The 13,053-nt window shown below is 42.8% G+C and overlaps 1 protein-coding gene across 1 annotated transcript; it reads right to left on the bottom strand.

Moving 5' to 3' along the window:
• Positions 1-206: 206 nt before the first annotated feature.
• On the bottom strand, positions 207-4,224 carry gdnfa (glial cell derived neurotrophic factor a). The gene is made up of 3 exons (XM_029444498.1): positions 4,020-4,224; positions 553-771; positions 207-514 (listed from the first exon to the last, which is right to left on the bottom strand). The coding sequence occupies exons 1-3, from the start codon at positions 4,222-4,224 to the stop codon at positions 207-209; spliced, it is 732 nt and encodes a 243-aa protein (XP_029300358.1).
• Positions 4,225-13,053: the final 8,829 nt, after the last annotated feature.

Below are 13,053 nucleotides of genomic sequence, written 5' to 3'. Positions count from 1 at the left end.
ATACATGGACTGTCAAAGTTGAATGTACAGTTTGCTGTTCCATCATCTTTCAGGCCACTGAGAGAGGTGGCCTTTATGTGCTCTCCTGTGTCTCCTTGACAACAATAAGAGACGCTACACTCCCTCTTCGACCCCGTATGCCCGCAGTCCACCAGCTTGTAATGGTGATCCTTAGTCCACTGACGCTGGTCATGTTTGTCACTTCCTCAGACACAGCCACACTTCCTGGCAGAATGCTTCTTCAGCGTGTGATACACTACATTGTCATCCAAGAAAGACAAGTCATCATCGAAAGATATTGGTCGACAGCAGGTGCGTGAGGGCGTGTCTTTGTCCAGCTTCTTGTTGTGCGTGAGGTTGTTGAGGATCTTGTCATAGTTGGTCTCCGCCTCCACGCAGGGGCCGCTGCAGTACCGGAAGATCAGCTCCTCTTTAGTCTGGTAGCCCAGCCCCAAGTCTGTCACATTGAGGTGGACCTCTTTAGCAAGCAGCCTCGGGTCTGCACCGATATCGTCTCCCTCTCCCTCCCCTTCTCGCCTCGCCCTCCTTTACCGCCTCGACTTCCCCCTCGCCCCCGACCACGCCTCCTGTCGCCATGTCCTCTCCTCTCGCCTCTCAGGCCTTCTGTGTTTGCTGCTCCCCTCTGCCTCTGCTCCCTCCGTCCCTTGGAGCTCTCGCTGGGCTCTGACGATCTCCTGAGTCTGCCAATGGTCGCCTCAATAAAATCCATTACATCATCAAACTGCTCTGGATAGGGACCTGCGATGTCATCTGAAACATACAGAAGGAAAAGAATGTCATCACTGATATGGACTTTCTGAAATGTCAACTCAGCAACATAGTAATCAATGATCTGCTGCTTTCAAAGACTGAATGAGCAGATAAGATTCAACTTTAAATATCGCTGTGGGGAAAATCAAACCAGAAATGTCATCAAATACATCTAGGCATCTAAGAAAGAAATGAATAACATGGTGTTGGATGGGACTGGCGTTGCAGGGGGAGTTGAGCTCGGCCATTTTTTGCACACATTAATTGAAACAAACACACCTTTCAATAGTAAGATTAGTTTGTCAGGAAACACACATAGAAGCAATAACAGGTCTTATGGCGTGTTTTAGTTAAAGATATACCCATTTGATTGACTTTTAAACATGCACTGCATTCAGCAGCACACTCTTCATCACATGTACACATCATTTGCCAGCATCCCATTAAATAGGGACTCTGTAACTGTGTTGTAAAAGAATTACAACTCTCTGCATGCACAGTGCATTCTCCCATCACATGTTCAGCCCACTGCACTGTGAGCCAAAGGGGTTTACATGCTCCCATGTACGTTTTTGATTGTATTACTGGTGTGAATATATTTGATATTCTTCATAATATTTCAGCAGATAAGTAACCTAAAGCACAGTTTGTAACACCTTCTGCTAGTTTTTGCTAGCTAGCTGTTAGTGTTGGAAGTAGCTTAATTGAGCATGCTAATAGAGTTGTTCACTTTAAACCCAAAGTTTGCACAAAGCGTCACATTTTCAAAGTAACTTACTTAACTTGCTGACTCACCACATGGCACATTTCACACTATATGCATTTGACAAATTAATAGATTTATCTGGCAAATTATTGGATTATATCTTTAGGAAATATAAATTTCCAAACGATAAATGAATGGAAAAAAAAACCAGTGACTAAATCTGCCTACCACCACCTCTAAAGATGATTTATTAACGTGTTATATCTTTAATCTTTAATCTGTTTAAATGTGAGCGTGGTATTGATCTTCTCATTTAATTCATCTTTATCTTTAGCGTATGTCACAAAATGACAAACTGCTCCTTTCAAATGCACAAATGCAAACGTTTAAGGCTGAGAACACATTTGGGGAGAAAGTGATGATGATGTACAGTGTGGTTGACCGTGCACACTTATGGCCGGCCAGCACGTGCACGGCGAAGTGTTCAAATATATGTGCTGACGCGAATGCAGACAAGTTGCATAAATACTGAGAAATGTGCAGATCAGAGAAGATACGTGCTGATTCAAAGATTAGTCTCAGGCAGAGTTGTTCATATGGACGTGCAGGTACCCTGCTTTAACTCTTTTCGAGACAGTTGTTGGGGGGGGGGGGGGTTGAGCTGGATGCTGAAGGTCAGAGGCTGTTCCCTTTTGAGAATTGTTGTAGAAAATGTGTACATCTGTAATGGTGGCAGACATTAATAACATTGTAACCAATTACACCCCCGAGAGAGACGCACCCCGAGATTATTTAAATCTTTCATGGATGTCATTTTTAGAACGCCGGCACTTCAAAGGCCAAATAAAAGGAAATCGTAAGCTTTGAGTCATTTAGATGAAGCAGATTGTAGTCTGCTGGAAACTCAAAACGTGCACCAGCACAGCTCTCCGCCATCTGCTGCGAGGAGCGGTGAGGACTGACTGAAAGTCTTGGACCCTCCTGTGTTACATGTTGATTCTATTATGGAGTAAAGTCTCTCCTACTCACACGCCTGCAGGTCTGGCAACAATGAACTATGAGAATCATGAAGACATATTGTTCTGAAATGGATCAATTGGTCCAACTCTAATTACATTACCTGTGTGTGTGTGTGTGTGTGTGTGTGTGTGTGTGTGTGAGTGTATGGATGTGTGTGAAGAAGTCAGGGGGACGGGATGCGATGTCTGGCAGGTGGTGTTGTGGTTAACGCTGCCTCTCTATTGCAGTGTCACCTATCTCTCTTGTCTTACCTGTTCCTCTTGCAGCGCACAGGCCATCTGATCCGCCTGCGCTCCACAGCTGATTGTGGCCGCCGCTCGTATATCAGGTGAGCCCGGGCTAATCTGTTTAGACACACCTGCCCTTTGATTTAGACACCTATTGTATGTCAGCTGAAAGGCTACAATGTACACCTGCTGACAGACTGGGCCGGTGGCAGCTAACGGAGAGATTCATGGTGCAAATTGTGCCATCATTTTGCAGAGTCATTGACTGAATACCTACACAATCTGTCTCCTCTTACAGCTGCTGCCTGAAGATTTTCCCTTAAAAAGTAAGATAAAACCCCATTTCTTCTTTGGTGCTACAGTGTTGTTTACACTATTAGTGCATAGTTAATGGTCTTGGGTTGCAAAGCAGATCAGTGATGTCACCGCGGACTAAACAAGAATATGAGGTGGCAGGACAAACATTTGTCCAAATGTTCCATTCCTTATCTAGTTCTTGGCTGCGACCACTTCTGTGTGAAGATGATACAGTGTCACATTGATCCAAACAAAATAAATTCCTGCCCACAGTCGCTGTTAAAATGAACATAAACACAGAAGTCTCACTTGATGCTTGAAACTTTCCGCCGTTGACCAGCTTCTCTGCTGCAAATTCCTGCGACCTGGTTCACACTGCGTTTCTCTAAAACCAGGATTTCTGACTCTTGGCAGATGGGTAAAGGTCATGTTGCAGAGAGGCAGAGGTGAACATAAACAAAGGGAGAAGGGGAAATGTGGAGAGCGACCTCTGGGATCGGAGCTGCTCATGCTCTTATTCATGCTGCTGGCTTGTTTTGACATTAGTGTGATGTAACCCACAGCAGCAATAAAACACAAATTAAGATCTTCCGTCTGATAACCTGGCCGTCTGAGAGGCTTATCAATGTAGGTCTCTCCACTATTGGCTCAACCCACTGGCTATCACTTTACCTGCTGTTTCTCAAGTGTAATTAGTGTAAATTACTTGGCCAGCAAACCCACTATGTAACATTCATGCCTGAAGTGCCCTTATACAAACCTACAGTGTGAGCTATGTGCCGCCTGCTGTTCCGCTCAGAAGTCAACACATGGCTGAACATACTGGATGTTAGTTTCACTTTTTCCTATGTGTTTAAACGGTTAGTTGCATGTTATTTAATGGTTTGCAAAGATTTACAAAGTGACCCCCATGTGGACCAATTATCCGCCATTCAAGAGACCATCACAGTGACTGCACATCGCAAAAAGATTTTGTCAAAACATGCCGTGCGGCTTACATTGATCCTCCATGGAGATCTGCTGCAGGTTGTGGTCTTCACGCTGGTACGTTGGCTCTTCGTCCTCCACAGACAGGGACACAGAATCACTGTAGCTGCTGGGGAAATAAGTCCTCTTGGCTGGCTGAGTATTTTGGTAGAGAGGCCGTGTAGCAACAGAGCTCAGGAGCAACAAACACGTGGCCAAAACATCCCATAACTTCATCTTAGACTCAGTTCCTATGAAGAAAGCTGCAAAAATAAGAGAGGAATATTTTATTTGAAGTAAGGAGATTAAACACATGATTAGAAACAAAAATTAATAATAATAATAAAGGAGTGTAATACACCCACTGTCCAATCGTAATGTAGGCCAACTCTTGTTTATAATGAAGTCAGCAAAGAGTTTGAAACAGTGTGGTCAGACCTACCCTGACTCATTGTGTATTAATAACTGTGTCATCATGTCAAGAGGCTTTCATCTTCACTTTGTCTCTGTCTTATAGTGAGGTTTGTTGTTAATATGAATTTCAGAGTAAAAACCTACCAGACAATTCCAAATAAATTCATAAAAAATAGCATATAATGTAGCTGATAATGCCAAGATATCCACACCATATAGACATAAATACAGAAAAGGTAGCCTAATAATGCGTAAATGTGTGCGTAAAAGTACTGTGTTGTTTGAAAATGACAAACATTTGATTGACCTGCAGCCTCCTACTTATTTATTCTCTACTGACCTTTCAGAAATATAAGAGGATATTTTCATGTTGTTGTGATATCCGGCGAGTTCTTGCTACTTGTAATGCGGCACGGAGGGTGCGCCTCACACAAAAATGCGTTGGTTAAAGCACGCACCAAAGCGTGTTGGCAACCATAGCCTAAATAATGGTGTGAGTTGGCCAGATGGCGATCCCCAAAGCTTACGTGACTCTGTCTAATGGCATGTTGAGTCTGCAGTAAACCTAAACAGCTACGCATGGATAAATACTGGGCTTATGCAGAAGTCCTAACAAGTTGCATTTTCTTTTTGATTTGCTATTTCAACGAAACTTACAAAAGAGAGGCTTCTATGCCCTTTGTGCACAAACAATCTGAGGGTTTTAGAATATTTTTTATTTTGCACTCTCAAATAATAAAAATCATATTGCTTCACTTACCTTAAATATGGCCCATGCAGACCTGAAACACGCTTGGCTGTTAGTGTTAAAATTCCAAACAGAAAACGCGACTCATTGAGTGTCCCACGCCGAATAAACTGCATGAATCGTTCAAAAGCCACAATCCGAAGATTTCCTTACAATTAGTTCAATTTCGGTTCATGTCCTGATAGGGGGGGGGGGGGGGGGGGGGAAGCTGAAATTCCGCACCAGGTGTGTTTTTCATACTCCGATCCGGCGCAGCAACCAAACCATGCGTCTTTCCACACTTTGGAGTCCAAAGGTAGGTGTTGAAGAGAGCGGACCGAGTGCCACTGCGCCTTACGGGGTACAGTTGCAGTCGCTGATTAATTGGATGCTACGTTTCCACGTTGGAAATCCGAGAGAGTTCCACCATCTCCGACTGAAAGGAGTCCAATGAAGACATCAGCGTCTCCGGCGCATAAACGAGGCGCAAAGGGTGCTCAATATCGGTTTCCCAGAGCGCAAAAAGCTCTTGTCTGCTTCTTGATAAAACAGTTGAAGCGCCGTTATATCCAGATCTGCGTTAAATGTTCATAATCGCCAACATCTGACAACATCTTGACATGGTAAACAACACAGATGGGGGTATTTATTCTCCATTTTCTCCCGGTCAGATAGTGTCTGCAGCTCGAACAGTTTCCACGCGCGTTGTCCTCATACTGGACTGAAGCAGGACAGATGTCTGCGCATAACACCGCACCGCGCGCAGACGGCAGTTTGGAGAGATTTATAGTTAAGTGCGCTCTGACGTTTGGGGCAGTTGGTGTCCGCCCCTCTTTTATATATCCCCGCAAGAGCAAACAGAGGTCCACATATTTCTCCAAACCACCCCGGGAGCCCCGTTTGGAGGAGCGAAGTTTTCAGATGTCTTGGGGATTATGTCACACATCCTGATGTCCTCGGATTAGATTTCAGTATGCGGAATGCGATTTGGAGATGTTCTGTTGCGATGCATGTTTCTAACCTGATCTCCGCGCTCTCTTTGCGCACCGGTGTCAAGTTCCGTGTGATGGCTACACACATCTCAAATTTAAGAGTCCCACTTCACTTGCTATTTACTAGAACATATTTGTAAATAGGCGAGAGGAGAATTTAGCGCACAGTGGATACTTTGATGGGTTATGATAGCCTATATGTACAGGCAATATATGTTACTCTAGATTTATTACATACCAATGTATCTCATATGCACACCTTGGAGCATCTGGTCATTCAACAAGCGGTTTCTTGTCAAGGTGAGCCCGGGGCAACACCACACAGACCACAAAAGAAGGACGCTGAAGCAGCTAAGATGGCACATGAGAAAGCCCTTCCATCACCCTTCATGATTTACAAGCTATGCAACCCGCCTTTCATCTTCTGCAGAACTGAATTCCACAAGCTACCCAGTCCTTTAAGAATTAAACTTGTGTTGTGTTTATGAGCCAGAAAAGCCCGGCTCCTTCAAACAACTAAACACTTGCTTTTCCAAGAAGCTGTCTGGTTTTAATTTAACATGTGAAATGCTCCTAAAGATGGCTGTTCAATAAAGGGATAGAAATCCCGGCACTGACACTTTAAATCCTCGCTGAGTATCTGTTATTCAGTGGTTTTAAGGCTCATATTTGTTTGCTTATGGGCTCAAGCGTCTTGTCAATACATGTTTTCTTTCAGGCATTTATGTGCGCCCTACCCATTCTTAAAGTATATTGCACGGAGCCAAGTTCTCATTGTATGGATTCCTTTCTGTCATGTTCTCACATGGTTTCATTGTATTAAACTGACAGCTACTCATGTTTCGTTTGTTATGATAGAATCCTCTGAATTCAAATCATTTGTTTGTGTACATGTATGGTAACATGACTCTTGCTTTTACCTTATTTCATAGAGCTGAAATGTTTTTATACCGTTCTAAAAAAATGAGATTAAGTTGCTGTTTAGTTACTGTTGACACTCTGCTGTTCCAGGACCAGATCCTCTCCTCTTGTAAACGTTTTTAATTGGACTATCGAAATAGTCTGTAAAGATCTTTTATATTATTGTTCCATTACTTTGAATCAAATGACCTGGATGTATTCACGAGCTGTTCTGTCATGGCTGAAAGTGAGCCCACTTCCTGTGATTTAGTTGTCGCAGCGATCCTTCCCATCAGCAGCCATAATTCTCTCTGCCCTCACTGAAGCATCACACTAGCTCGGGTGTAAGTGGACAACTCAGCCACAGTATAACCATTCGGCGTATTTCTACAAATCAAATGGAAAAAAAAAACAACTTTCATTTGGTTCAGCAGGAATATTAAATTGTTCTGAGAACAGGTCTGTGCAATGTTTCCATGCCAGCTCAAGCTGGGATAGCCTCCAGGCTCACATTTACCCAGAACAGGAATAAGCAGGTAAAAAGAATGAATGAAAAGAAACCATACTTATATAAACAATATAATGTGAACTGGCATACAGCATGTTATAATAAAAACACTGAGTCAGAGCAGAGTGTTGTCAGAACTCTGTGCGGTTCTTCAAGGTTATTTAAAGTTCATCACAAGAAGTTTCGTGAAGTAAGAGCTGAGCCTGCTGTCAAATGTCCTCACACTTCCAATCACGTTTCTATTTCGAGCAATGCATTTGTAATAACAGAATGAAATTAAGTGTATTACATGTTCTGTTATTTCTTATTTATGTGCTTTATCTATCAAACCCTTACAGAAGGCTATTATATATAGTGTATACATCAAATATATGTGAATATGCAAATACTTGGTAACACATGGAAAGCCTGATCATATACATACAGTGCATTTTAAATACAACATCATATCCACTTACCTTTTAAATGTGGTTTATTCAATACATGCTAATATTACTTTATTAATATTTATACAAGGAAAATCACTTTTACTGGCATTTGTGGAGGAATATCACAAAACTCATATTATTACACCTGCAACTCTAATATTAGTTAATTAATTAACAGAAGTGACTAATAGGCAACATACTGTGATAATATGACAATTTCTTATTCTCTTATCATAGAATAATATAGATAATAACAAACAATATGAAGACAGTTAATTAATCAGTAGAATAATCAATAATGATACAAATTATACCAAATACATGTCAACAACATCTACATTCATTTGACATATTGCGTAAAAGCAAAAATAATCACAGTGGAAACACTAGTTCCCAACAGCCGGTGAGGAATCAGCTAAATTGACGAGTTGTATCCTGTGACGTTACTTATTATTATGACGATTTGTTTGGTATCTTAAAACACATTTGATGACACATTTGATATTTTTTACACGTCACTGAATATGACATCTTTAGGCTAGGACACAGCCTGCTCAGAGATAGGGCAGACAGAGGGCGTATTGTTTATTGATATCTTGCAGCAGTGTCACCAGAAGATTCCTCTGTGACCCTCCTCTGTCTCATGCAGAGTAGAGAAGATAATGGTCACTGAAAATAGAACTATCTCACAGAGTTCCTTTATGTGAGAGTGCTGCACGGTTCGGAGGGGAGGGGGGGGGGGGGTGTCATAAGTCCCCTGGGCTGAATACTTGAGTGACTATAATAAATATTAATTTGTTTGGAGGAGAAACATGAGTAAGCTGAACGAATCACCGCCGCATGGGGTGTGAGGAAGAGTCGCGTCACTCACACTGAAGAGCCCTCTTTCATTATTTGTGCCACTGATGGGACAAGCACCTCAATGTTTTATGTCAAGCCTCCACAGAGCAGTGACGGGCCCTCGGATGGAAATAACAAAAACTCCACACAGAGTTTACATGAACACATAACACCACTCAGACAAACAATCCGCTGCAGTCGTTTCACTTTATTACAGAATCGTAAAGCGTAATCTGAAACAAATGGCTGATCACTGGCTGGTTGTCTTGTCTTCTTGTGCGTATACTATCTGACTCCTTTCAGTTTAACAACTGGCAACCTGTTCATGGTTATGTTAATGTGTTTTCTGCCTCTTGAGTCTATGACTTACTGTCGCATGTAAAATGCAATAAATGTCCGTCAGACATGTAGGCTTGTTTTAAAATATTCCATTCCAGCTTCACAATGTCTTCTTTGATGAGTGAAATATCTCCGAGTCCCTCAGGAAGACCATGCATTAAATATAACTAAGCTAAAAATCAAACGAAAACATTTCAATTAAAGCATTGTTGTGGTTTGGATGATTAACATTTGACAGGAGATCCTGAGGGAACAACTTCATCAGTCATTTCAATCCAATCTGTCAATGCACAGTGATGCATCAGATGACAACCACATGTTCCTAAAGGTGTTACAGAAAATATAACAATCATAGTCATTAGTTTAACCTTATTTGGTAAAATGTTTGAATGTCAAATTAACCTTTTGTAATATTTGTAAAACTTGCATAATCATCTTACAAAAATACTGGTCATAATTTATTTCAAGAATTTTGCATTGCATTAAATGATAAAAATATTCCTTTCATTGTGTCCGCCCAATGACCGGCAGCTCAAACCCCACATCCCGATGCTTTTGGCTTTTAAAGCCGACATGACGGTGGCCACTCATTCTGAATTCTGCATGTAGTTGTGTGCAGGAGTGCCGGTTGTCTGCCAGAGTGAGCTCAGCTGTCAGCGGGCACAGAGCCCCGGATCACCCTTGGCACAGAGACGGAGAGACAGAGAGCAGGTAGTCAGATACAAAAGGATTCACATAGCTTTCGGCTGATCCATTAGGACATGCTACGTTTCAGATATGGCACGCTGCCAAATGCCCAGCCATTGTGGCATACAGGGCAGTATTTCCATCTGTTTCAGTCATTGCTCAAACATTTTATGAGTATTTGTTGGCATCGTTCACACATAGATTGTATGCGTGCAAAAGTATGTGCTAGCATTTGTGTGTGTGTGTGTGTGTGTGTGTGTGTGTGTGTGTGTGTGTGTAACTGTGCGTGTGAGCGAGTGTGTGTAAATGAGATCACTTGGTACTATCAAAGTGCAGGCAGGACTATGACACTGTTATAAATAGAAAGGGAGGAAGTAAGGAAGGTTAAATCTCTCAGACACAGATACTAAATGTGTAGAGACAGGGGAGCCATTTGAAAGCCCACATGTCCTTTTAGATTAATTTCACTTTATATATATTTACATCATGTACATTGTGTGGTGCTCTCCTGCTATGCAGTGTGCATGTTGGACTGAGGTAGACGCCGTAATTCACATTGTTAGTGAACTATATGGTCTGATTTGAAAAGTTGAAAGCGCTGTGTTTTCGTCTGAGGGTCAACGCTACATGACACCCTGTCATCTTTATAGCCTCCTATAGCTGCACGCCGTGTGAACAGCTTATTATTGGTCAAGGGTGAATTATCACCCCATGAGCAAATGGGAATCCAGTAAGCTCTCTCCCACGGACCAGTGGTTTCACTGGGCCACGACGGAAACGATGAAATCAAGGTCCTTCAAGTGGTGGAGAGCGCTGGGAAAGTTATTGACGTGTAAGCATTTACAGCATTTCTTTTACTATTCACAAGTACTGCCGAAGGATTTGGGGAATATTTTCCCTGAGTGCAAAGGGCTGGACAGGTGGAATACATAGATGGACTCTGAGATGCACTTGAGACATCTTGGCAACTGCCCAAACCCTGAAAAGCTCCAGGCGTGTCTGCGTTCAGCTGTCTGCACGACAAAAGATGGATTGAAATGAGAAATTTAGGAGGAAATGTGTGTGTGTAATATGTATTTCACGGTGGGTCATATGTCTAAACATATACATAACAATATGCCAAGAAAGAGTGAGCTGTGGTTTGGTTGGAGTTGCTTAACTCTTTAAACGGATAACTCCCCCCCCCCCCTGGCGTTTCCGAGTAGTGATATTGTTAGTGTTGCTGTCGGATCGCTTTCTGTTTCCCTCAGAGCTACCAACAACATTGCACACACTGAATGTTTTCCTTAAACAAACTGTGCATCGGAGACGTTGATAGCATATTTTCTGTCCGTCGATCTACTTGTTCATATAGCGTTAGCAACATGAGCACCACTAGCAGCCTGGCTAACGTTAATGTACAAAGCAAGACACAACCTCCAGGTAGTGTTAATGAGTCTACTCTCTGGTAGGCAGTGATGCAATGTACATGTCTAGGACTTTTATTGTGAAAGGGAGAATGCAAACAGAATTGCATCCTGAAAGCAGTGAAAGCGATGCTTATAGGGCACCAATCTAAAGGCCAATGGGGTCATTATTCTACAGCCATTGCAATGTGCACTCAACATTTACTTCATAATGATGAATTGAAGTTGATGCTGTCTATTGCCACTTCAAATTCAACCCTCCATCTCCCTCCACTGCCCGCTCATGGCAGCCTGTAATCCTGACCGCCGATATCTACCTGGCATGACTTTGACCCCTGACTTTCGGCAGCTGTCAGTGGCGCCCCTCATCGAAGAGGGGACATGTGGGATATTAGCGCTCCTCCCCAAGGTGGCACGGTGTCAGACTCTATGCTGGCTTTACGGTTTTTAGCATTCAAAGAGTGTCCGCCGGGGCCTCCTCCTACTCTGTTACTAAACCAACAGGGCTGGCTAAGTGCTGATCACAACCACTAGGCAAATATGAAAAGCTCCCTCGGGGAACGGACACGATTACGTTGCTTGTTGTCCGTTTGCTTTACGTATCTGTATCGGTTTACAGATTTGAACTGAGCTATTTTGATTATAACCTCTAGCCTTCAAGCCTGCTCGCTGGACAGCTCTGCTAAAAGTGTGGTGCGTGAAGCCAGGTCTTGACTTTCACAAAGCGTCCCTGTCTCCAACGTAACAAGGTCACACTAATTGGAGAAGGAAGTGGTGAGGATGTCTTTGGGAAGGAGCGGCAGGGTTAGAGAGAGACAGCAGAGAGGGTCAGATCCTGTTTCTGCTCTGGTTCCCTGATCTAATCCAGCCTGGTATGTGTTGAGATCAGAGTAGGTCCCTTTCACTGCGGCCATCCGGTGGCTGTGCAGTGGGACTTGCTATGTCCCCATTTCCTCTGCTGCAGAACATTCGTTATAGAAAGCACTAGACGGCGGTCTGGCGCGGGCTCGCCCCGGGAACCAAGTTCACTGAAAGGAACTTAAATTGAAGTGATCCAACAAGAGAAACAGTCCCACAGTCCATCTTAGGTCCTAACCCCCAGGAAACATGGCACTAGACAGCTGTGTGTTAGCCTTGATGTATTTATGTCAGCCGCTTACATAAATACACTGTGACACACATACACATTCACACTCATACACGTGGGCCTGTGTGTAAATGTGCACGCTCGCACGGGCGCAGCGACACACACTAACACACACAAATGCATACAGTGACACACACGTACACACCGAGGCACAGACACACACATATCATGCTCCCTGTCAGTAATACCCAGAGGATATTATGTCTCTCTCAGCAGACCGGACAGTTGATCAGAGCAGCATGACCACATGGTCGCTTTGATGTAAATCACGTAGTGCAGTCACCTTGAACAGTGCGAGAATTGTAAATATGAGAGAGGAATCTTGCTCTCAGATTAATAATCTATAACACCCATTCATTCACAGGAGAGAAAATAACTTTCTTTTGTTTATTTATTGTGTATTTATTGGTTCTAAGAATGAATATTGTAAAGTCTGTAGCAGGTTGGTATGAGGGCTCATTAAAGGAAAGGCGCTATTTGACCGTCAGATAAGAAGACCCATTAATCCCCGTGTTCAGTAGGTGCAGAGATTTGTCTCGACTGTGTTTAGTTAAGCTGTAGAGACTGATGGAATGGGAACTACTTGTTAGTTTAACCAAATATTGAAAATTACATCTTTAAACCACTTCAAAGATGTGGATTTTAAGGGCAAGTGTTTCTCACAAAATGCCAGAAATG

Source organism: Cottoperca gobio, chromosome 12, assembly GCF_900634415.1.
Source record: "Cottoperca gobio chromosome 12, fCotGob3.1, whole genome shotgun sequence".
In the NCBI taxonomy this organism is placed as follows: domain Eukaryota; kingdom Metazoa; phylum Chordata; class Actinopteri; order Perciformes; family Bovichtidae; genus Cottoperca; species Cottoperca gobio.
This window is presented reverse-complemented; position numbering and strand designations above follow the sequence as displayed.